We start from the raw sequence: 26602 nt of genomic DNA, 5'->3' as shown, positions 1-26602 counted from the left end.
TATTTTGACACCCCATGATGGATTCTCCAGTTTTTATGAATTGCTGGTTTTCACCTGGCAGGATATATTCCTTTGGTATTTTCCAGCAAGCTGCAAACATCAGCTGGTTAAAATATCATGAAAGTGGAGGCAAGACCTTGTTTCCTTACACCTCCTGAACAAGCTGCAAAGATGTTCTTAAAATACATGGTAATTATTGTCAGTTAAACATTAACTTTAACCTTAAAAACTAGCGTCCCATGAAGAGCAGTGATTCTTAAAGAGCTGAACTTTCCGAGTCCTGCCCTGGCCGGCTGATATTTCTATAGCTGCAGAACCATTTTCTGATTTCCCCTGGCCCTTCACTTTACCTGCCAAGAGAGGGGAGCAGAGGGTAGCCTGAGAACTACTGGCTACTTGTGCAATAAGTCATTTTTTATTTTGAACTCTTATGCAATACAGTCACACCAAGAAAGCAATTGCTGGATGTTTCTGCTAGGATGCACTGCAGTGACGGTGTAAACTATGCTGACATTACACCATCACTGTGAGTTTTCACTGTTAATCATTTATGGAGGTGCATTGGAAGGGAGTCGCACCTGCCAAAGCTTTTGTCTCTTCAGACTTTGCAAGCTCGGGCTAGAACCAGATCAGGATATGCTGTTTGTGAGCTTTCTATCAGGGGTGTGGGCTCTTGGATTATTATTTTCTTGTTGCCATATTGCTTCGTGTCATTTCCTCTTTCACTCTCAATTTACTCCCGTTCTGTGAAATTTCTGAGCGATGAGGACCGAATGCATGCATTTTGCTGCGGTATGATTGAGGTGGAAGAACAGCCTCCTGAGAGCCTGAATTGCCAACAAGAAGGATTTCAGCGCTGAAAGCTTTGAACTCCAGAGCTCTGTTTCCCATAGTGAATGCAGAAACATAATTCAGCTAAACCTCGCAACCTCCACCTGTGTAGGGAAATGAATAATATTCCTCTTATCTTGTACAAGGGAGAATGGAGGTCCAACATTTTTTTTTTTTTTTTTTTTTGGACTGGTCGAACATCAAAGGGGTATAGAAAATTGGATTACAGATTTCTGGATTCCCTGATCTCATGACTCATCTGCTAGCCTGTCTGAATCTCTCTGCCCGAGTCACTTAATTTTCTTTTCACTCAGCCCTCTCATTTCAGCGAGACAATTTCTACTCTGCCCACAGGTAGCCATTCCCTTTCCACATCTGTGTCTCTGGCAATACTTCATCCCAGTATAATGGTCACCTCATGGGAGTCTGGAGTGCCTGGAACCCATGCTGGATGCTTTGAATATTACGGGGGTAGCAGTTTGGCCTTCAGTGCTCTTTGGCACAGAGCAGGTCTCCCAAGGCAATTTCTTCTGCATCCTGCCAGCAAACAACTAGCTCATATGTAACAACAACAACAACAATCAGCAGAGCTGACACAAAAGGTCACTAAATCGGTTTGGATTTCTTGGATTCAGTAACCCTAATGTCATCTCTATGTCAAGGAAAATAACTTCCCCAGAAATCTAGCCAGGAAGAGAAACAACAGCTCAGCTGCCTTCATCCTGCCTGCTCTTTGGGAAGTAACTTGTTAGAGGATCCCTGGGTTTTGCCGAGGAGCTGCTTTACAAAGAGCTTGGGATGGGCTTGGAAATTGCTACGGTAAGGAAGGAAGGAGTTACCACTCCCAGATGCAAGGAAAAAGGAAGCCAACAGCACACTGATGCTCAAGCCAAGAACCTAAAAATAACTCCCCACGATCCTAACAACTGGGCAAGAAGATGCAGAGCACAGCAGGCAAAAACGCCACATTTCTAACAGCATTCCTGCACGGGGGCTCTTCCCTCCTCTCTTCACAAACACTGCAGAAGGTGTGTGTACCAACAGTATCTTCCACCCCAGCTTTACACCCTCTGTGTGTTTTTTTTTTGGAGGAGCTGTGGACAGCTGGGAGGAACGACATCCTCCATATGCAGGGCTTGTTACCTTGAGATTGCCAGACTGAAGTCTTGGCTACACGCAGGACTGCATATGTTTGGCTAAACCTGTTTTGAACAATTTAGTTCACAGCCATGAAGGCTGTGTGATGCTTTTATTCTGATTTGGCTGTGCTTTTATCAAATATAAGTAAGCTAATCAGGAGAGAGGTGAAGTCATACTGAATTAGATAATTCCTATATCAAAATTAGCATCCACCCTGCTACAAGATTTAAGTTAGATGCCACAGTGCCTCATGTCAATGTACCAACCTGAATTTTATGTATCTCTGAGCTATCTGCAAGTTTTGTTGGTATTTTACATACAGCAATGCTAATAGTGTTTTGTTTTTATTATTATTATTATTATTTATTTTTTTTTTTTATGCCAAGAGAGCCTCAATGCTCATAAGCAAATCCTACCCAGAGGGGTAAGGACCAAACACTGTTATTTGGTAAGGAGCAGAAGTAGTTAAGTGGGCATAAAATTGATGGGTGGATTTATTTTGTTGCTCTTTGCACATGTTTCCATTTCTACATGCCTCTGGCTTGGCACTTGTCCCAGCCACTCAATGCGAAGACCAAGACTGTCTGAGAGAGAGATGCATCTACAAATACCTGAAAGGAAACTGTGGGGAGCTGGGGGTCGGCCTCTTCTCACATAACTAGTGATAGGACTAGAGGGAATGGCCTCAAGTTATGCCAGGGGAGGTTCAGGTTGGAAATGAGGAGACATTTCTGCTCAGCAAGAGCGGTCAGGCCTTGGGACGGGTTGCCCAGGGAGGTGGGGGAGTCCCCGTCCCTGGGGGTGTTCAAGGAGAGGTTGGACGTGGTGCTTGGGGACAGGGCTTGGTGGTGACATTGGTGGTAGGGGGGTGGTTGGAGCAGGTGATCTTGGAGGGCTTTTCCAACCTCTATGATTCTATAATTCTGTATTTACAAAGATGAGCCCTTAGGACGTGCTTGTGGGTTGGCTTGGGAAGGCCTGCAAAGTCCTGGGGCATTTTCTGATAGGAAAGGAGAGCCGTCCCCATCATTACTAAACAAATCCCTTTCAAAAAGATCCCAAAAAGCCTGTGGAGAAGAAGTCTCACCCCGGGGATTTGTAAGGGTAGCATCGGTGCCTTTGCCTCCGTCTCCGCAGCGGGTATCGTCGAACGGGAGGCACTGATCTCCGGTTCCAGCCAACACCTCTGAATTCTTCACAATGTCCTTCACTGATGTGGTTGACTTGATTTTGTAGATACGTCGGCTGTTGGTGTCAGAGAGGTAGATGGAGCCGGTGATTGGATCTGTGGTCAAGTAATACTTATGAGCTGGGCTGTGGCTGAAAAACAAGGGTATAACGTTATTATTATTATTATTACTCGGATGATTTGTTTCCTTACACCAACAAGCAATATAAGAACTTCAGAGGAGAAAAATGCACGGGGCAGACAGACTGGGAAAGTGCAGCAGTGCTGTATTTGCAGCCTCGGCAGAGACGTGTTAACACAGCAGGTTTCTGAGCTATGTCTGTTACCAGTCGCTGTGCTGGGAGCACTCTCTGGCATGGAGGCCAGCTGCCAAAGGAAAGGGCTCGCTGGCCAAACTCGTGCCAGGAACTGCTACAGCTTGAGTTCCAATGCCTGGGGTTAATTTATTTAACATGGACATAGCCCTGAAACTGGTGTTAGTGCAGTGCCAGACAGTGAAGGGAAAGCACAGGACACTAAACCTAGAAAACAAAGTGAAAAATAAATACAGCTGGCCTCCCGAGAAGGACCCCAGGACAAAAACCCCAAAGCAAACCAAGTGTAAAGCCCTTGAAGATGTATTCTTGAAGATCACTGCACTGGGGCTCAGCTGGTGTTCCTGCATATAAATCCCACTGACTTCAGCAAAGACCCCAGAGTCCTATCCTGTCCTGGTGGAGATAAAATGTTTGCTGCCACTGGATTCAGCTGGGTCTCAGTGAAGACAGAAACAAAACGGTCCTTGGAGCATCACGTTTTGCCCTAAGTAACAACACGAACTAGGAGAAGGTCTCAGGGATCTGAATGTCAGTCCCCTGTTAAACCTCGTTAACTCACTGCTTCCTTGAACCCAGGAAAGGGTGGCTGAGAAAATGGTGTGAGCAGGCAGAAAGATAATTTTTTAGTTCCCTGGCCACAGCACTAAGTGAGCCAAAGACTAAAGAAATGGATAAACCAGCATCTGTTTTAGGAACCTGATGAATTTAGACACAATTTGAAGATCTTTTTCTTTGAAGGATTCTATCTCTGGCTTGGTAAGTCTTTATTTTCTTGAAATTAAGTGTGTACTACCAGCATGTATCGAGCTGCATCTGCTCTAAGCCTGAAACTAACAGATGAAACGTGTGGCACCTGGTGCCTGAAAACACAGCTCCTTCCTTCTCAGAAAGGCTAAGTCATAATTAGAAGAAGTATGAAAAATTCTCTCCTTTTCTACAGAACACCTCAAAAATGTCCAAACCCATCAGCTAGCTAGAATTCATAATAAATGTACGGGCCATAGTTCAACGTTTTGCACTTAGTGCGATGTTCCAGGAGAAGCTGCTTAGAAAGCCAAATGTCAATCACAGTTAACTCTGTCCCCCGTATTAAGAAATTTCCTCCCTCCTTCAACCTTTATGTTAGGAAAATTAACCCCTCTTCAGGCACATAAAACCCACTGAATTATTGTCAGGTTTAAAAAGCCATAAGTTGGTTCTTCATTCAAATCGCTTAATACTTGGGGGGGTGTGGGGGGGAAGAAAAAAACCTTTCTGATTTATTCTAGAATATCCCTTGTGATTTATCCTATTAAAGTCTGAACAGATTTCATCTCCACAAATGACACTGATTCTTGCTAAATAAAATGCTCTGACCTTCAAGACAGCTCCAGCCTGACAGTTCAGTCTCCATCTGTATTCCCTCCCAATGACAGCAGGCTGGGAGGGCATTATTTCATTTACCTGCATGTCACTCACACTAAGCAAGTGGCTTCAGCCCTGGTGGAAGAAGTTCCCGGTGGGAATCCATCCTCCATCCTGATCAGGGCCTCGCATTTTCCGCCGGCTGTCCTAACAAAGCTCGGCTGAATGGCATCAGTCAGCTTTGGAGCTGTTCCTAATCTCTGTTTTGCACAGGAGGTGGACAAAAGGAGGACGTTTTTAATGGCACTTTGCAATTCTTTAGCATCCTGGAAAGCGCAGATAGCTCTCGCTGAGTCTTACAGCAGGCCATGTGAAGATGGGCAAACTCAAATGATTTCTCCAAGATGGAAAAAAAATAGTTGCAGAACTACGGGTTCCTGCTTCCCCTTCCCAGCACTATCATTGTAATTTATTTTTGGATTTCACAGCCTCACTCTGGTGGACTTTTTGTTGAATACAACCTGTGAAGGAGAGAGATCTTAAACACTTTACTAATTCCAGCTCTTGTGTAGAATGAGTGCTGAAGTGAATACCGGTGTCCTTTAACCACCGATCACAGAACCAGGTACAAGTGAAATAACCATCCAGCAGAAAAGCTCAGCAGCCCTTCCTACCTGAATTACGTAAAACTGTTGCATTAACCTAATACTTGGAGTAGCTGCTGGTATCCCAAGGTTAGTTAATGTGCTCCTGAATATAGGCTCCTCAAAAAAGTTAGGGGTGAATTCACAGTTCGCATCATTATGCATTTATAATTAAAAAATGAGCTCTGAGTGGTTATTTAATCCTTTGCATAGCTGGATACCGCAGAGACACATATATCTTTACTAGCAAATGTACCTTGGAAGAGGTGGAGAGAGAAACTTCTGATTATTAACCTACCTATGGGACAGTAATAATCTTGGGTCACTTAAAACCTATTCTGGATTTCAGCTGGTGAGCTGATAGTGAAATCCTACGGCACGATTGCCTTTCTAAATCTGATGTTATTAACAGCACGGGCAGCCCCAACACAAGCTCTGCCTTTTCAGTTGTGTGAGCAATAGGAAGCACTGGCTCATTTTTATCAACTAGACTTATTTTTACTAGCATGGCTTATCATGGTCTCCTACTCACTGCTCCGTGCACGGGGCTTTTGTGTGTGGGAAGGCTTCCTTGGATGGCTTACGTGATGGAGTATTTAAGCTGGAGTGCTTTGGAGCAGGGCTGCTCAAATGCAAACTGTGAAAAATGAACAAGCTGCAGTTTTACCCCACCAGCTTTGGCCAACAGTTTTCACCACTGTACAGGGAAGGTGTCGTGTTCTGCCCTCGCATGAACCGCAAAGCGTTAGATGCTGGAGCTTTTGTTTAACACTTTGAGATCCTTCAGGATGAGAGATGCTAAATAAACATACTGTGAAAGTACTGTAAAAAAAAATAAAATTAAAAATCTGTAAAAGTTCCCAACCTGCTTCCCTTCATCTGTGATAACGCATGAGCACTGGAGCCAGGAACACGGAGGCTTTGCTTTTTATTTAAAGTCACAATCAGAAGGCAAATCCAAGTGGCAATTTAGACGGAGCTGAGCAACAACTGAAATAAATCTGCCTGGGGCAAAGCAGAGAAGATTTTTGGGCTTGTTTTCTTTCATCCCCTCTCATTGCTCAGTTAGATAAAGGAGCAAAACAAAAGGCGGGATTTTTTACTGTTCAGAAGACAATCAGTTACAGTTTTTGTAGCCTTAGAGTATTTATCCCCCATATTGAGATTGCCACCACTGGAAACGGGCCGTGGAGGGAGAGAGCTGATTTCCTATTCAGATTATTCCTTTTGCTATTAGGATTTTTTTAGAAGAAACTCTGAGCACTGCATTGATATTTTAATTCCCCGGAGCAACAAAACAAAGTTGCTGGGATGGGGTGGGCTGATCCCTAGCTGAAAACAGGCTTTTTAGTGGGTAATAGCAGGCACAATGGTGTAATCACTGGGAACAGTCTCATAAGCAGAAGTTATGAGAAGTTAACCAAAGTTAAACGAAGGTGAAATGACTTTCCTATATACTTGATGTGCTGAGAAAGCACAAGGAAATCTTTCGAATTCACAGTGACCCAAGTGAGTTGGGGTTGCGTATAGGCTGTCCCATTCATCTGCCTTGTCCCCTTCCTTTTTTCATTCTCATTCTTAGGACAGGATAGTGCCAGCACCATCTGGGGAGCTCTGCAGATAGCTTAAGGGGTTCCAACTCCATTTGAAAGTGCTTTTGCCTTACATGATTCCTAGCACACAGGCATGAGGAAGGAAAGTGATAAAAAATGGGGTGAATAGGCAGACGTGGCACTCAGCTGGATTCCTTCTGTAGTACAACGATAGGTGTAGAGCAAAGGTTGTCATCATACCCTTGGGTACAAAGCCCATGGTCTGTAGGACCCTCCTGCTCCAGCATGGGAAGCCAGTCTTTAAGGAATAAAGCTGGGAAAGAGGAGATGGTCCCTGGATTGAGCAGGTTACCTATGTCAGCACAGCAGCCTGCACCTTTTTGTTGGTTTCTGTTCATCCCACTGAGCTTCAGATGTCTGCAAGGCAGATGCTTACAGACCAACCAGCTGCCTTAACTCCTTTTACAGCTGATGGAGAGAAATAGCAACTTTTGAGGTACGATTCATCTAACATTTTCACCATTTGTTTTACGGGATGACCTGCATCTTAGTTTTTCAGATGCGAGACCATCTCCTACCTCCTCTAAAGGACAACTGCTGCTAATGGTAGCAACGTGGCTCTGAGGTCAACTGAGAGGAGCAGTCACAACACCAGAGTTAGTTATCCGTAACAGCTGATTTGAATACATCTCCGGTGCTTTTTTGGATCTGATGCCTTCGTTTCAAGCACATGAAATCACCTCCGTAACACTTTCTGTGCTGGCTGCCCTCTTCCCCTCTGAGCCTCGCTGGCCACATGCATTTGCTGGTGACTAAAGAACTGCTGAATTCCTGCAGCCAAGAGTTTTTGTTCAGAGGGGCTGTTTCCATGGCTCCATGCTAAGCACCCTGCAGCTCGCAAACAGAGGATTTTATTATAGCTTGTGTGAGGTACTGGTCTTTTTTTTTTTTTTTTTTTTTTTTTTTTTCCCTGGGTGACATTCAATAGATTAGCACATAACGAGGCCACACAGTGCAGTGAGCTGAATTTACACTTGGCCTTTTAGTGTTTTCAGTTTGTGTGCAATGCCCAAAGCTCTTCTGGTGTCGCAGGCTGGGTAATAAAACTTCATAGCAATGCTGTAAGCCAGCCCACGGACTGCAAAGGACTTTTGATCCGAACCTTGGGCAGTTTTCTCAGGCATCTCTTTTTGCCACTAATTGTAGATTTGTCTTTCTGAGGTAAGGATGGAAACAACAAAGGAAGAATATGCTTTAAGTGTGGCCACTTTTTGCACATCTGCAAGACAGAAATGCCTCACTGCCCTCCATGTTCCTGCAGAGAAAAGGTAATGCCAATTAACTGCAAATTATTATTGCCATGCTTGGAAAAGGTCTTTAGGTTCTGTTGGTCCATCAAGACAGGTCCATACACATAGACATATGGGAATAGGTTCATACTCATCTACTATTGAATGACAGATGGGGGAAAAATTGGGATGCATTGCTATTTCACGATGATTTCTGGGTTAGCTGATGTTTCTGTGTTGGCCCACAGCCTTTTTGGCTGTTACAGAGATGGAGCTCAGCTACCTATGCTGCACTGTAGAGCTAAGCCTCTTGGTCAGTAGCTCTAGCACCTCTGGAGAACAAACTCCAGAGACCCTTCTCCCTGAAACAAGGAAGCTTTTGCATATGGATTGCAGCTTTTCCAAACCACCGAGGTTTGCTCCTTTGGATCTCACCCACTGCAATTATTGCCTGCCAACGATGTCAAGGTTTGGGCCCTCTGGAGCTCAAAGCTAGGACTACACCCACTCATTTCTTCATGGCTCAGGGATGAACAGGCTTCCTAACATGACGTGCTATGGCAAATGACACACAACAGCTGCTAACTCACATAGATGAGTCCTTTAATGTAGTCTCAGATGGGAATATGCAATCTAGAGCTCCTCGTCTCTTCCTTCACCCTTACTGGTTCCCTTTAGACTGCATTGGAGTAGAAATGCCTTAGCTTGCCTTCATTTCATTTCTTATTTTTCAGGAATTGCCTACAGGCTGAAGCCCTGCCAACTTCCTATAACTCTGGTGGCATCTGCAGCATTTGTGGCCAGTCCGTATATCTTGACTCAGTGATTGCCTTCACATATAAAAACTCTTCTTGTAACAGCTCTTCAGCTGCTGCCCTTCACTGTCAAAGCAGGTGCACTTTAGTGGCTGTGTATTTCTAGGTCATTAAGGATACAACCTGGCTGATCCAAAGAGAAATGAGATTTTCTGTTGCCTTCGAATGATGTGAAAGAGAAGCTGGGGTCTGGAACTCAGCCTGATGAAGACAGCCAGTGCAAAGGTCTTGTGTACCAACCTCCCAGCCCAACTAATAGACCCCTTGGGCCAGTTCATTATACAGGGGAAGTTCAGCCTTTCATTAATGTTTTGGCAATAAGACAAAAAAACACTTTCTATTCTATTGCATTTCCAGGCATGCAGATAAAATGAACATTTCTGGTTTTGCACAGCCTCTATAAAATCAAAGAAACAGTAAATAAAAAGCACGTAGCACAAAAAATCCCCAATCCCAAATGCAAAAAGAAAACTAAACCAAAAAAAAAAAAACAACTCCACAGTCTAAGCTTCTAATTTAGAAAGCATCTGGGGAGAAGGATGGGAAACTTGTCAGAGCCAGAGAAGTCCTTGCAAACACAGGCAGTGACAGGAGGTTGACATCTTCCTGAATGCAACTGATTGGATCAAACCCACTGCAACTCCAATGAACCCGAGTGACAAATATTCTTAGTGACAAAGCTCCAATTTAGGAGTCTGTCTTTAATGTTGTTTTCTTGTCATTACTCTTTTTCTTTTTTTTTTTTTTTTTTTTTTTATTGCATTTCCTGGCTAAGGTTCCGAGTTGCACTACCTCCTATCTGAGCCTGACACACTTTCACAAAACGCAAAGGCTCTCTCTGAAGAGCGTAAGCCGACAGAGTTACAAAACCTTAGTTCCCTTGATGAACGATGCCAGGGTACATCTGGCCCTTCATTTTGTCCATTGCACTCCCCAAAACTCAAAGGGAAGACACTTCACCCCATGAAGATTATTTCTCCATCAAAGTTCTCCAAGAGACCTGTATCTTGGCGGTGCCTTCTCTTTACCTGCTGAATTCCCACCCTCTTCTCCTTCCACCCTCCTCCTCCTGTTACCCTGCTTCTCGTGCCTATCTTTCCTCTGTCTGCAACTGCAACTGATCATGCAGAAGTCTGTGCGATTCTGCTCGGTGATTAATGGCTTCCCGTTCTGATGACTGATCGCCTACGCCAGTTTTAATCACACCAGCTTCATTTCCTCTTGAATCATCTGGAAATGGCACTCATGGCTTACTGTGTAACAACATGCAACAAGACAGGGAGCGGCAGAAGAATTCTCCACTGGTTGGCTTACCTATGTCTGAAATCTTTATTTCTGACAGAAGACAGGAAAGCAGGGAATAGAAGAAAGAATGAGGTGTTAGCGGCTCAGTTTGAAGCATTATTAGCAGATTGAAAACTTGACAGTAACTGTATCATACAATGCAATAATAAATAAAGACTTAGCTGGAATGACACTGATATATTTTATATTGGATATTACTTGTCAGTGAGCTCACTTATGTATCGCTGCATATCACAAAGGAAGTGTGATCTCACCTGCTTGGAGTTATCCACTTATGCAAAAGATAGGACCAGGCAGACTTTATCATACAGAGCAGTGCCAAGCTAAATATATGTAGATGCAGATATCTTCACGGCTTTTTTCACTATCCTCAAAGCAATACCTTGTGATTTGCAAAGATAACTTAACAGTTGCATAGTTGTGGGTGGCAGTTCATTGCTGTAAACTCATGAACTCCAGCCCAGAAGACTGAAATTATGCCGAGCTGGCCATTTTTCATGGGGCCGGTTATACCCATGCTGCAGTTATCTGTGACCCACAATGCATTTGCTTTCCTCTCTGCAACAGAACACTACACTCTAAAAAAAAAAAAATAAAATAAAAAAAGGAAAAAAAATCCAACCCCAAAGCCAAATCATGAGGGTGTTAATCTCTGCAGAGATGCTGATTTGAGAAGACACAAGCAAACTCCATTTAGTACAAAAGCAATGGCTTTCCTCCCCAGCTTTTAGTCAGCCTGCATCTGAACTCGCTTACTTTATAGCACACCAAAGTGAAGAAATGTTTATTAGATCCAGTAACCTAAGTGTTTGCACAGATGAAGCAGCAATCGTTCCAGCAGATTTAAATCTGGAGTAAATTTAACTTTGTGGCTCTGCGCAAAAGCCAGCAAGGCCACTCTGTCAAGGCTTCCAATTTTCTCTTTTCCAGTCAGGAAATACTCCGCAAAACCTCCGCTGGGTCTGGTATTTCCACTGACAATGAAACAGGGATCGGGTTTTCAAAATTGTACTTCAGGGAATGAGATATTAATCCCAGTGAGTTGCAGTGGGATTTGGGCCCCAAATCACCTAGGCTCTTCTGGAAATCTCACCTTTGGTCATTAAAATAACTTTCTGGCACTGGAAGAATATTATACTCTTTAATGTGGACCAGCACAGAAGATTTATTCCATCTTCTTCCCTTATAAATATGAGAGAGATTATGTATTTGTATATCAAATAAATGAACAGCAGGAATCAGCTTTTCGCTTATTTACTCAAAAGGTACTCCAGCCCTCTGGGATGTGACTGTACACATGTCATTGTGGGCTTCCTCACACAATGAATCCTGATTTTGTGGTCTTTCTGTGGGCAGAGCAAGACACCTATTCTGTAAGTGTCAGCCTTGTGTTAGCTGTCTGGATTTTTTTCTCATATTCCATGATCTACAGTGACAGTTCTGCATGCCAAATTAGGCCTTCAGCAAAGTCTTGCAGACCTAATGCCTATAGTGTGTTTGTAAATGAGGGACTAAAAGGATCCTAGAAACCAATTCTGCTGCAGTTCAGCCCTTCCATTTTCCACCTGTAGCCTTGTGGAGCAAATGCAAATACAAAATGCTGTATGGGATCCTGCTGCTCTAGTAAGCTGTAATGTGGCCTTCTGCATGACAGTCCTGGCAGAAATGGGGCCTTACTTTTGTCCCCAGAAGACAGGTTGTTAAAGCTGAGTATAGTGGGGAGATTTTTACTTTCTTTCTCTTTCAGGCCAGACCTTGAGAGCTAAATGGGAATGCGAACCATCCTACAATGCTAACTTCATATTGAGCTCTCAGGACTTTAGGCCAGGTCCTTCAAACAGAGATGTCTCCTTCAGAAACACTGGTTTAACTCCAGTGCTGTTCCTGGGGTGAGTCTCATCTGGCCACATGAAAGGTCCAGAAGCAGGCTGTGGTGCATCGAAGTGGGTAAGAGTTTTTGTTGTGGAAATTTTGCAAATGAAAAATATCACCACGGAGGTCAATATAAAACTTTGTTTCGGTCACAATCTATTTAATTTCCTCAGAACTTGTGATCAATTTGTAATGTTCCCTCCCCTTCCTTTTTTTTAATGGATGTTCCTTAACAAGCCTCACTATTTCTCCTTATATATATTTTTTTCCTTTGTTATTTAGGGTAAAAGGAAATGCTTCACTTGTTTTAAGATGATCCATCTACATTCTCACCCTGACACAGCTGTTCAGTTGGAGACTGCAGGGAACTGATACGTGTTTGTCCCTCAAAAACAACTAAAAAAGCCTTGAATCTGTGACTCCCTCGGTGATCATCCTGTCTTAAGTATGAATGATCATCTGTCCTGATTAACCTCTACATATTGTCATCAGTGCTGTGTCCTTCCAAGTGTAGGTTATCCCGGAGGCTGGTTGTTAATTTTAAGAATTCCCACTGGTCTCTAACTAGACTGAAGGGGAGACATTAACACAGTTTGATTCAGCAGCACAAAAATGTGACAATATTTTTGGTATATGACTCAATTCTGGAAGAAATCTTGCTAGGCCGATGTTTCTCTGGTGTAAGTCAAAATCAGCAGAGTTGCAGAAGAGGCAAATCTGGGCAGCTCTTTTTTCTTTTCTGTTTTAGTGTTTCTTATTAAAAGTTTTGCTCATTTTGGTTATGCAAGATTTATGCAGAATGTAATGGCATAATTATAACAGCCACATGCAGCACAGTGTACCTTAACTCCAGTATGTTGGTGACATTGCCAGAGGGAAAGATTCTTCGGATGTAGTTGAAATCTCCGACGTAAAGACTTCCATCAGACCCACATGTTAGGGCAACAGGAGCCAGGAGCTTGTTCCCATCTGCAAGCCCATTGCAGCTTGGACAAGAAATGCTACGTCTACGGCCGTTGCCCATAATACTTCCAATTACAGGCGGCTGCTGGGAAATAAACTGGTTTTCCCCATTTCCTTTGTGCAAGATGCCTAGAGAGAAAAAAACAGTAATAAGAAAATTAAGGGTAACACAATGGCACTGCAGGATACCAGCTGGGGAACCTATCAAGTGGCAAGGGGGTGTATCATCCTTCCTAGTATTTTTTGTGATGGTTTCAAGGAGGGCCCCCTTATTTGAAGTAAGCATTTTTTTTACAGCCCCATTACATTTCTTGCAAAATAAAAGTACATAGGGAGAACAAGACCGTCTTTGCTTTTGAATGAAATACACTTTTCAGCATCTCATGAATCTTCACCTTCCTTTTCTGTCCCTCTTTGCCCTGTAATTTGCAGCCTACCAGGGAAAAAAAAATCACATAGCTCATGAAAAGATAAGAGACAAGAAAACCATGGTGCACTCTCTAGAGAAATGTTTCATCTGCAAAGCTCAAAGGAGCTCTGCTTATGTTCCTTATAAGTGTAGTGTTTTCAGCAGTGGTGTGGGATGAATTTAGATGTTTGCTCCCATACCACTGCTATCATTCAGAGAGAGACAGCGCTTCCATCCTTTGAATGTGTTCAGTGGAGGCTGATCAGCCTCCAAACCTTCCTTATGCAGTCTTGAGCTCCCTTCAAGGACTCTGGCACCTTCCATTTTCCTTTATAACCCGCAAAACCTCTCATTTCTGCAAGTACATTTGCATGCTGCAGGATATGTTTGGGTGGATTTACAGCCAATGGTAGGTCTAATCTGAATACACTGAATTTATTTTTGAATAAATTCCTTGTTAATCACCTTCTTTTAAGACAATACAAAGTTAGAGATGCTTATATTTTTTGTGGACATTCATTTGCTTCACCATGGTCAGCTCCTCTTTGATTTACACACACAAAATTACTTCTAAATATACATTACTATAAATAATTTGTTGGTAGCATACGTGATAGAGTACTTGTGTTGGTCAGGTTTCTTTCCTTTCCTTTTCTTGAATTCTTAATGATGACAAGCAACTGGGCCTTGCAACACAGCATTATTCTCCTGCTATGTGCTACAGTCAACCTACCACTTTGTATGTTGAGGGCATGGTGCTTGTCCAGGGACCATCCTCCAAGTTTGGAAGCGTCAATTTCATAGCCTTGAAGCACAGCCGTCCTCTTCTCCCACAGGATCAAGTCAGGACAGGATTCATACTCATAACCCACTGAAACTGTGAGCAAGAGAGAAACAAAAGACTCCCTAGGTTAGTAATTTGGAAATGCACAATCAGCACACGCAGAATTTCAGCTGAGCGGGGGCAAGATGTACTTGCAACTGCCTATTTCATTTAAAATGTCATCATCATAATGTGGAGTCTTAATATTTCCCACTTTAAAGGCCACCCTGCATTTAAAAAGGTCAACACAGTTGTAGATGTTGGGCAAATGTGCTAAATATTTAAAAGGCACTGTTTTAAAGACATATCTTAAAACAATGGCTATTCTAGAGTGTAAAATAATGCTGGGCTCCTAAATGGGAGCATTTTACTCCTGTCTGCTATCTTTGAGGTAAGACTGCATGTTAGGAATTTGCTTAAAATCATGGCCTTACTTGGAAAGTAAAGACTTACACAAATGAAGCAAGGGACAGTGAATCCCTCAGAGGCAGCAGTCTCACACCAGGTTGACTTGTGGACATTGTTAATGTCAAAAAGATACACAGCAAAATGCAGTTTGACTTGCCATGATGTCTAATCAGAGTCTTTCAGGAGTAACTCTGCTGAACGTACCAGAATTACTTAGGAGTAAAATGATGTCAGTAAAAGGAGAATCACGGTTTTGACAGAATAATTATTTTCTCAGAAGCGCAAGACCCAGTTTCATTGGTCTGCTTTTCTTCTGCCCTACCAGATCTTTTCAGTACTAACAGCTGGAGCAGAGCAGAAATGTAAGTTCTGAACAAATGAAAAGCAATTATATAGCTCTTTTTTTTTTTTTTTTTTTTGCCAGAAAAAAGAAGTCTGGTATCCTGAAAAGTGCTGAGCACTAAGTGAACTCAAGATCCCCCATCAAATATCACCCTTTTCAGGTTCACACAGTATCAGGGGAAGCTGTAGTTCAGGAAATAAAGACTTGATATTTTCCACGCTGCTGGTGGAAGCCTGAATGCTGATGTCCTCAGACTTGCTTGTGTACCCTGGGGCTGCAGAGCTGCATCATGGAGTGATGCATCACCTGCTCATCTAGCATCTTGAAGAGCATGTAAACATAATATTTCAGTATGTGATATGAAGACAAGCTGCTTATTCTGTGCTCCAGACTGTGTAAGGTTCAGCAGGTTGTATCACCCAGCCTACTCGAGGCAGCAGAGTACAAGGAAGACACCTTTTCTCCCTCTTAGAAAACATCTCCTCTAAAAAGACTTATCTTCTGTGGGGCTATAAGGCACCAGGGAACAATCCTTCTATCAACAAGAGCTCTATTTGTTAGTTTGGGATCTCTCCCATGTTGCTAATATCATTGACTTGGCATCCTGAAAGGTCCAGTCTACACCCTGCTAAAGACCTATACATAAATTTCCCCGGCTGTTCATCAGCCAGGAAGGAAAAGCTGCAGAGCAGCATCACCTTATTCACTATACACTCAAAATACCCTCTTCCTTCCACCATCATTGCACAGGGCTCACTAGGTGAGGTCTGGGATGGCAGCAGGAACTGGAAAGAAGTGTGTATCTGCATGGGTATTATAACCACAGCACAGATTCCTGCTGCTGTGAGGACTTCAGGTTCTGTCTCTGCAGAACGGAAGGCATGGGCCATACTGGTTGGTGCTGTGGATGTGGCACCCAGAGTTTGCAGAGCCCTTTCATCCTCTGCCCTGCAGCTTCTGACAGCCTTTTGCAGATGCAAGTGGCTGCATAAGGTACGAAGGAGAAGAGCACCATGCCTAGAGCATCCCAGCTTGGGATGACATTCTTAAAAAGGTAATAAATGGGAAACTAGGAGATCAGGGTAATCCTGAAGGTCAGACAGAAGGAGGGGAAGAGATTAAGACTCAGTCCTAGGGATTTATTTCAAAGAAGTGCTGACAGCTTTCAGCTGTAGGTGAGAGGTAGCCAAATGCCTCTAGTCCCAGTTCATTCCTTCTGCATGGGTATGATGGTAGCAGCTCAGGACGTATGCTGGGCCAAGAGCCAGAGAACAGATAAGCATTCATCTGCTGGGAAAACGTGTGCTGTCTGAACAGCTGGGCCCAATCCTCTCCAAGGAAACAGCAGTGAACCAGCAGGGACCATTTTATGTGTTAGCAGTTGGACCATAACAGTCTCCGACAACGTTTGTGCATTGCCACTCGGCTGCTTCTAAAAAGAGATGCAGGCCCTGGGGTCACTTACCAAAAGCTTCCGAAAGCCCATACACCTTCTGGCTGTAGACGTCTGTCTTATCCCAGATGAAATAATAGGACAGGTCTGGAGCAGCTGCAAACCACTTTCTGAAGAGGCGCCCCTCGACGGCCACCATGAGGTGGACTTTCATGAGGTTGAAGGGGATGGTGGGGTGGGTCATGCTGATCCTCAGGACTGATTTGTAGCCAGCTGTGCGACTGCTCAGGTAACTCACTTTTATTTTACTACCGGAAACGTTAATCTCCTCCTGTAGAGCCTGTGGAAAAGCAATCCAGGAGTGTTAAATCAGCTCCGAGCAGACAGGAAACGGCAGTGAAGCTGCAATTAATCAAACACACCTTTATACATGCTCTGGTAGACACGTCTAAAAAAGCACACCTAGTAGGCATCAATTATGAAATCAGATTTATAATTTATAGAGTTATTTCTGGAAGCCAGGAATGCCTCCTCTTCATCTCTGTTACATCGGAGTGTAAAGTGCCAAGGGTTCTCCATGCATTGGACTATTACCCTCTGTGGCTATTCCATGTGGGCACTAATGGTACGAAGGTCAAATTGGAAATTATTAGACAGGATTTTAGAGCTCTGGAGATGATGATAAAGGATTTGGGAGCTCAGACATTTTTTTCTCAGTCCTTCCAGGGAGGAGGGAGGATGGGAGGAGGAGGAGACATTTTCCAAGCTAATAACTGGATGTGCCACTGGTTTTGGCAACAGGCTTTTGGTTCCTATGACCATGGGACCCTGTTTAAAGACAACTGATAGGGAGAGAGGGGATCCACCTCACTAAGTGGCACACATATGTCTTTGCCAACAGGTTGGCCACGCCCGTAAAGAGGGCTTTAAACTATGAAAGATTTGAGAAGGGGAGAGTTACAGAGAGAGGGTAGTCAGCAAAACATGGCTCAAGTTGGGGTGCCTCTTGTGGCACTGCATATGGATCACATGGAACATCCTTTTTCACCCCTCCTGGGAAACCTACATGCTCGATTACCTCTCTGAATTGCCCATACAGTGAGACACACAGCATGGAGAATAAACAAGAAGAATTAGAGATCTGTGTGTGGTCACAGGGCTACAATCAGATTGCAGTTCCGGAGACATGGTGGGATAGCTCGCATGACTGGAATGCTCTCATGGATGGCTACGTGCCTTTGGGGAAAGACAGGCCAGGAAGGTGAGGTGGTAGAGCTGCTCTTTATGTGAGACAGCAACTGGAATGTATCAAGCTCAGCCTACAGATGGATGAAAACATGGTTTATTGGGTTATATTGGTAGTAGGATGATGGCTGGACCAAATGATCTTGAAAGTCTCTTCCAACCTTAATGATTCTAGGATTCTATGATTCTAAGAGTGAGTCGAGAGTTTATCAGTAAGTATCTTGTTTAAGTCAGTGTTTACAATAAGACTCTTTGCTAAAAGGAGTCCCTGGACTCATGGCGAAAGGAGCTTGGTGTCTGAGATGACTCCAGCCCAACAGTAAAGCTTCCATTTCTTCTGCTATCTTGGTAGGTTTCTGTAGTTGCTAATCTTTGCCTCTTGGCTTTTTCTTCCAACAAAATATCAAACCCTTGGTATGTGTCTTGTATCCTCAAGGATGTTCCCCAGTCTTGCCCATAACCTGCCATTCTCCCATGTCACTAATCATGCTCCCAACCTCTCTGACTCACCCATAGCAGTTTTTCCCCTTGACCTCTCACTCCTTCCCTGTAACTTGTCCTCTCCTACCTCACCTCTGGTCCTCTTTGCCCTTTCTAGCTCTAGCCTCTTTTCCCCTTGTGTCTTGACCCTTATCTTCTGCCCTCACATTCGTTCCTACTTATTCTGATGTTTGCTTAAAACTCCCTCCAATCTTACCTACACAATGAAGCTCTTGGCCTGACCTACCACCATTGACATCTTTCCTCTGTCTTGCTCTCTCCTTTCCCCTCCTTTTCCAAATTCATTAGTATTCCAGGTGAGTTGCTTCATTTTCTCCTCCAGCCACCCAGTGGGGATATTGCTGACTGACTGTGACGTTCACCTCACAAGTCTCCACTCCAGTACAGAATTTCACAGAAGACTGAAAGACAGCAGGAAAAGTTTTGTCTGACCCCGTTCTGCTTTGAGAATAGAGGAGACTCACTAAAGATGGGATTTTCAGGTAATTTACCTGCTAAAGTATAATCAGATCTTAGCATTATTATTATTTATTTTTAGTTGGAGAAATGCAGGGACATTTTCTGGAAGGCAATGCAGCGTACATCCCCTACACCATGCTGATTCTCCTGTGAAAAATGGTGATAAAGGGCATTTCTTTCTCAGTTCTTTTGGGAAAAGAAATTAGCTGTTACTTTTCAGAAAATTTCATCCCTAGGTAAGCACCCAACATGGTCACTTTCAGCACAAGCTGGCAACCTTTGGGAAAGTTCGAAAGATGAAGGTAGAAGCTTAGCAGCAAGCTTGAAAACTTGGTCTGATAATGGGATGTGTCAGGAGGTCATAACTAGCTCTGTTCTCTCCTGCACCACTTCTGCAATACTTTCATGTGCTGGACCCAAAATGAGCTATAAAAATACTTCCCCAGCAATAATCAGCTTTCATAATGCTAAGGGCATGGAGGCTGGAAGGCAGGTGGGTCAAGAGATCCTCCCATCAGGAAGGGATCACAGCTGTCCTGGGGCTCTCCAAGCCACTTCTGCGCCTCCCACACTCAATTCCTTCTGTGTGGAAGCAGCAAAATTCCCTGATGTGACAACTTGCTCATCTCTTACAGGTTTTCTAGTTAGAGTTATAAATAACGACAAATGTTGTAATCTGCCCCCTGAAAAGACCTCTTCTAAGCTATTATCCAAGGCCTAACACTTTTTCAAGTGATAACTTACAACCTCTGGGCTTGCAGCACTTGACAAACGGACACATCCAGAAGTTAAAGTGCTGTTCCACTGTGCTCATAAATATTTACTTTCTCTAATGCAGCCTTTTTAATTTACATATCTCAGTGCTTAGAAAGCTGAAAAATGACAGAACTGGGAAAACCCAGGAATTTTAAAATATATTTTCGGAGCTCAGCAACAAGCTGGGCTGGGACCAGGCTCAACCAGAGACCAGCTGAGCCAAGCTGCAGTAAAGGTGGTCCCTTGTATCAAATCTGTCTTCATATGTAACCCCTTTAGGAAAAAGCCAGACAGAAATAATTGTCACTGAGGTACTATTTGCCATGTCTGGTTCAAATCCCTGTCAGAAATAATTATTTCTCTCTGTCATGATCTGTCTCTGCTGTCTACCATTTCAGAGGAAGGGTCAGCACAGCTGTACTAAGGCACTGAGCAGCACAAGGGATTGTGTTTAAGGGTGCTTCCTTGAGGATCTGGTTCAAATGGTAATTCAGATTACCCGAAATGCATTTGTAGTTTGTAAGCAGAACTAAGCTAGCAACAAAGTAGGGTGGGAGAAGGATAATCTAATAGGACGCTGGTGGGACAAGGGGGAAAAATAAGCTTCAAAATACCCTGAATGCACAAAAAGTAATGATGTGCTTATTTCCCTTTGATAATTGCTGCTTTGTCCAGACAAATTCATATGCTGTGTCCAAGATTAGGGCTCTTGGAGTTTATCACAACCTAAGCAAAAGTAGACAAGCCACCAGGTCAGGCAGAAGAGCTGGAGCTTCAGACTTATGAGGGATTTTCACCACTTAGTAATTTTCACTGCCTTGCTCCCTTCAAACCTGGGTGTTGATCTATGTTTGTGCTAGCAGCAAATTCTTCCACTCTTTGCATGAGACAGTGTAGAAAATATTGTTTCTGTGTGCAGGGTTGCATGTTTTTCTTACAGCTACTCTTCACTCTGCCAGTATACACGGCAAGAAACTATCAGTCTTTTTTTTTTTTGTAATGCTCGGGGGGAATTTTGAGAAAGAAAGGCATTTAGGGCCTGATTCGGGGACCTTAGCACAGGCATCTGGTGCCTTTGAGATGTCCTGTGGTATCCAAAACCTCTGCATGGGGATGATTGATCTGACATGGAACTTCTTGGGATCTCCACTTTCCTAAAGCTACAGGTGGAGGTCTGAAGGGGCTCTTCAAGACATCTTAAATGGCACTAAATCCATGTTTAGGCACCTGAATTAAACACTTAAAATGTATTACTTCGTGTTTTGAATGCATCCATGTAGAGGACACTGCATGTGCTTGTTGAATATCATGAGGTTCCTATCTGCCCACTCCGTTACCTTGTCAAAATCCCTTTCCCAGCCCTGCCATCTGCCTGTCAACTTCTCCCAGCTATATTCTTTACTATTATATTTAACATTTCTCTAACGTGGACTGTGTATTATAAAATGCAGCTGCAGTGGCTGACAGCTAGGTTATTTTATATTCTATGTATACCCAGTGCAGGAATTAAAAGTAGTCCATTTATGAACTGAGAACGGTCAGGACTCTGCTACAATTGCAGATTCTCTTCCATGACTCCTGCATCACAAACTCTTTTACCTTCATCTGTCAATATTTGAGGAAGAATACAGTTTTATAGGTTTGGGTTCAATCATTTGGCATGTGGGAAAAGTACCGTTCATCATCTTGTATGAGGGAATTTAGGAACCTAAAAGTTAGGAGCCTCCTCAAAGATACTCTTCCAGGTCTCTCCGTTGGCAAAAGGAAGAAGGAGGTTCTTCAGAAGGTGGGGCTTGCCATATTAATTTGAGTGGGATTCCATTCCAGTTTAAGCATCTAAATCCAGCAACTAAACCCAAATGTTGACATGTAAGTGTGTTCATATGAGCTAGGCATCTAAGCATTGATTATAGTCAGCAGAGATCTAACCAATACTGTCAGTGGCAATCTGATACCTTCAAGATGGTCAGTTTAATTGATCTGTAGGCTCTGCTGACAGTATTGATTAGGTTTCTGTCAGGTTTAATGGGAGCTCGAACATCCAGCACACCTCCAGACGACTGTAGGTGAACACCTGATTTAGATACCTTAATCTCAAAATGAATCCCACTTAATTACATTCCGTAACTACAGGTGTCCAGTGCCATTTGGGATGTCCACGTTATCCGTGACATTCACAACGGTTTGGCAGATGTAATGCAAGACATTGATAGGAGAATTATTCTGAATTGCCAGTTGGAGACCAAGCACAATATTTGCAGGGCATTTCAAATGGCACTGCCCATCTATAGTCAGGAAATCGTATTGAACCATTGCTTATGATCTACATCCCTGGCCGCTTTCACAGTCAATAGACAGACACACTGTTATTGAAGAGAAATTATAGAATGTTTTAGTTCGATAGATATAATTAACAAAATCTAACAAGTACCCTACCAAATAATGAGTGAGGTTGAGTGAGATTATGATTATAGTATCACTGTATCAGATATTTGCTTCTTTCAGCACTGAACATCGCCTTTCATGGTGCTTGTTGGAATAAGAAAAAGAGACGTGAAAATAGAACCGAGAATTTGCAATCTGATGGACATTACAAGATATGAGACTTATTTAGTAATTAAGCTGGGACAAACCCAGGGCCTCTAATTGGAAATTAGTGTGGGAAAAGTTCACAGGATATGGCCCAGAGGGAAACGTAAAGAGACCACTAGACTCATTTGTTCAGTACCTGGTTCAGTACCTGGTGTTCCACAATTAGAAGATATGAAGTGACTTCTCTCCTCATTAATGCTACCGAAACCCCAATGGAGTCAAGCAGGAAGCACACAATTTGTCGCTACACTTGTTATTATTTCTACCTTGGCAGGTTATTATTTGTCACTAAAAGCAATACCCAGGACACTCTGAATGCTGGCATCTAAAACCCAGGGAATAACATGCCCAGGAAAGGAAAGCTTGAATTCTGCCACATCCACGTGTAGAAGTGAGTATTTTTACAGAGGATGGGGAACTGAGTTGTTTGCATCATTCAGTTTCCACTCAGCAAAATACTTTGAACCCACGGCAGGTTGTTACAACTACTTTATGTGACCCATATGTCCTTAAACACCAGGAAAATGGGGATGAGGAATAAAAAGCCACCCTCCCACTCTGCTCAGCCGTCCCATGTGTCATGAAACGCAATAAAATCCAGGTGCTCCACGTGCTGGCCATTTGCCAGGCCTTTCCCTGGCTGACTGCATGCCCCAGCAGCTTTGCAGACTGAGGGCTGTGTCTTCAAAACCCAAGGAATTTCACACCCAGTACCCTCCCACTGAAGTCTGTAATGCCCAGCGGATGAAAGTTGCTCCTGAGCAGAAGAAAAGCATGAGTATAAGAAGCTCCTAAGCCTTGCACTGTGCTTTAGAGTATTGACTGCCAAAGGGCTGCCAGAAGGTTGCTGCAGGTTGCACGGGGTCCCATTTGAATTCCTGGGTGAATTTTGCCTTCCAAGGTGAAGGCAAAGAAGCAAAGCCAATGTAGGTTTGCACTGCCAGCCGCAAGTGCTTTGTCTCCATCTCTCAGGGATAAGGAGAAACAAACCTGGCTACGTGTGTGCTCGTGAGTTTGTGCTCCTAGCAGACGTCTGAAAAATGGGGAGACAAACTGGGAGTGCTTCTTTTCAGCGAAGCAGGGGGGGAGGGAAAGACACAGAAGCATACTATTGTTCAATTTGGTCAAAACAGGTAAAAGAAGGATAGAAAGGAACTGGGTTATCTTCTTCTGGGCTCATAGGGTTCATACCTGGATTTCAGGAACGATAGGGCCTTTCTCTGAGCAGGAACTTGCAAAAGCTGTCAGCGGGGATGGCGAGACCACGGGGTTGGGCCGAGCGAAGTTACTGAGATCACAGCTGGGGATCTCATTCTCCTCGTGCCTCATGACGATGGTTTCCATGACGAAGAAGCGATCCCAGGGCAGCCACAGCGTGTGCTCCTGCGTGATGAAGGGAGCCCGCTCGAAGTGCAGGATAATGGAGATCCCGCCGATGGTAACAAGATCGAAGCTGTTTTAAGAGGTGGAAAACAAGGTTAGTGCAAGCAACACCCCGTGTGTTTGTAGCAAGGAAATATGTTTGTAGCAGAGAAGTAATCACAAGTCCTCATAGGCCACAGGAATACCATCACTCACATTTTACAAATATAAAACCTACAGCTCAAAGAAGCTGTTGTTGGGCAAGAGCAAGTGGAATAGGCAGGAGTACAAACACTTTCTTTGCCTGTTATGTACTTGTACATTAAAATATTCCCATCCCCCCCTTCCCCCCCTTTTTTTTTTTGAGAAAAATGTTTGTCTTTGCTATTGCTTTTCTAGTGTTATTTGACCATACACGCTCATTTTCTTTTTTCTTAACGTATTTTTCATCCCACCAGAGTCACAGATTGGATCAATACACATGCTGAAATAAACTATTTGGAAAGTGGTTTCTCTGACATGCCAGCATATAAATTGTCTTGGCATTCACTGCTAACCTGAGTAATACCTAATGCAAGTGGGGAACATGTGGAGCCCAGTCGCAGACTGAACCTACTGTACTAGGAACGGGGAAGAAATGAGGACCAGAAAGGCAGTCTCTGTGCCCAGCACTCAGCACTTACACACTTATCTTTTTTTTTTTAACTCTTAATCATTTAGAGCAGGGCAGGTAAGTCACTGCCCATGGTCCAACTAAAATCTGCAACTTCGTCCTAGGCTACCGCCAGCCAAGTGGCTTTTCTGTCTGTATTAGTGTTAGAGAATATAGAATATCATGTTGGGTTAACAGACAGCCCTCCAGAGCTGTCTGAAAGGATGCTATCTCAAGAAGGAAAATATTTTTCCTCTTGATGTAAAGATGTTGGGATAGAGAGTGCCGTTTGCTTGTTTTACCTTCGTGCTATATTTAACAAAGCACTACAGGATATATCTATTATGTATAGATGGAAACAAGAGGCACAACTGAGAAAGGAAGAGATTTTGGCACAAATTGAAGACCTCCTGTTTTTGTTTGTGCGTTATTTATTTATTTATTTTCTTCAGTACCTATTCTGTTGCAATGCCAAACCCAGGTTTCAGGCACAGAAAGTTTTCTCTTCCCTGCTTCTCACTTGAGATGCTTGGAGCTGGTATATGACAGCTGTACGGTGTATGACAAACTTGCAGTTGTGTGAGAGGCTCCCTGGCTTCAGCACTGCTGCTCATGTGCTTTAGAGCTGCGTGCCCAAGTACTTCTCTGTGCATGAGGAGCAGGATCTGAAAGCATGCTGACAGCCCAGAGCCAGCCTCGATGCCCCTTGTAATTACAAGGTAAGAAAGATGATGAAAAAAAGTATCTAAAATTATTTTGTAATTAATTCTGAGGCTTTCAGATCTGCTGCAAAATCCCCAGAGGGGAAACAAAAGGTACAAATTACTTCTAAAAATCTTTGGCAAGCAATCACTAAAGAGATTATTATTATTATTATTATTATTTATGGACAATAGACTGAGGTGCCATTTAGTAAATATAATTATGACAAGAGAGTTATTCAGGAAAGAATGTTAAATGGAGTCCATGGGAGGGAGAGGAAAGCATTTTAAAAACCTAATGACGTGTTTATTCTACCACTCAGCTGGGGACATCGACTTCTCAGACCTATGGAGCTTGGCTTGCAAGAGCCTGACGAGCAACTTGCAGGTCCTTGCCAGCAAAGGCTCGCAGCATTTGTACTTTGATGAGGATATTTTTAACAGTCAATTAGCATTTGGCAAGCCCTGCAGCTAGGAGGGCGAAGCTCTCTTTGCATGAATCTGGGCACTAAAAGGGGCAATGGGAGGAAAGAAACAAACATTACAAATGATGCCCAACACATTTTTAGGCAAGTGGGAAAGAGGTTTTATTTGGAAACACCTCTGTTTTGCTCCTTTGTGAGTGGTTCTTGGCTTCCAGGAGCCTTGGTCAGGGATGGTAACCTGTCTGGGGAAACAGCCTTGCCTCTCCTGCATCTGCAAAACAGGGCGCAGAAGGGAAAGCACCACCTCCATGTCAGGCTCCAGCAGCTGGAAAAGCACAGAAGTGCAATCTTTTGCAGCAGGCGCTGCTTGCTGCACACGAGCTGTTCTTCCCAGAGATACAGGGTGCAGATTGGAAGTTACCTTGCTGAACTGAACACAAAAAAACTAAAAGCAAAACCAAACAGAAAAACCTAAACTGAAAACACCCTCCTCCCAGCTTCCCTTAGTGAAATTAAATTTAACAGGAACAAAACCATCTTGGGATTGAAAGAATGAGATAATTTTATTTCTGGTTTTGCTGCTGTTCTCTGATGTCTTTTTTATCACTCTAAAAAAATCAGACTTGTTGTACCGTCATATTGTTCTGTTTTTCTTAAAAGACTCTAGAGAGACAGGCCAAAGGCTGAAATTCTCTATTTATCCACAATGCAGGCTCAAAAGAAAAAAAAATAAGCACAGAAAAGCGTAACCCTTTCTCATCTCTTTGCTCTGAAAGGCCAATGTATTTCTGAGAGAGCTGATGCCCACGTTGCTGAATGTGACAGCGGGGAGATGAGACTGGAAATATCTGGAGACTTCCCTGTCTGTTTATTAACAGTGCCCCCACAACCACGTGATGTCTTATGGCCTTTATAAACCACCAGATTGATCAAATTTAAAGCTTTATTTAAAAAATGTGGTTTATAATCCATTACAAAGACTTTGTTCCATCTATTAACTTGCTTTACAGAGAAATCACACAACAGAGCGGTTTCAGAGCTGGCATTTCATCTTCATGCCTTGTTACCTGAATAGAGTCTGTGTCCCAATAATCAGGCAAGAATCACATGTAAGCCTTTATGCTCTCAAAGAGGTTTTCTGGGAGGAGCAGGGATGATTTTGTGAACAGACTAAGTAACGTGACTTAAATAGGACCAGGATTTCACCACTGGAGACTGTATCTGGCTGCTGTAATGGGAGTGGAACCTACCTGCAGAGACCTGGGATACGC

The 26602-nt window shown here is 43.3% G+C and overlaps 1 protein-coding gene across 6 annotated transcripts in view; it reads right to left on the bottom strand.

The window, feature by feature from the left end:
• The window catches only part of TENM4 (teneurin transmembrane protein 4), a 554777-nt gene that overhangs the window by 49625 nt on the left and 478550 nt on the right, over nt 1–26602 (bottom strand). For 5 of the 6 annotated variants that reach the window (XM_032196280.1, XM_032196313.1, XM_032196323.1 and 2 more), the window contains 6 exons: nt 23383–23644; nt 16711–16978; nt 14405–14548; nt 13142–13391; nt 10437–10457; nt 3059–3291 (listed from right to left, as the gene is read on the bottom strand). In XM_032196280.1, coding sequence (XP_032052171.1) covers nt 3059–3291; nt 10437–10457; nt 13142–13391; nt 14405–14548; nt 16711–16978; nt 23383–23644 — 1178 coding nt within the window. The remainder of the gene's footprint in view (nt 1–3058; nt 3292–10436; nt 10458–13141; nt 13392–14404; nt 14549–16710; nt 16979–23382; nt 23645–26602) is intronic. The other variant, XM_032196305.1, reaches the window with a different exon arrangement.

This window comes from Aythya fuligula, chromosome 1 (assembly GCF_009819795.1).
Source record: "Aythya fuligula isolate bAytFul2 chromosome 1, bAytFul2.pri, whole genome shotgun sequence".
Lineage (NCBI taxonomy): Eukaryota > Metazoa > Chordata > Aves > Anseriformes > Anatidae > Aythya > Aythya fuligula.
The sequence above is the reverse complement of the archived record's forward strand: the minus strand, read 5'-3'. Positions and strand labels throughout refer to the sequence as shown.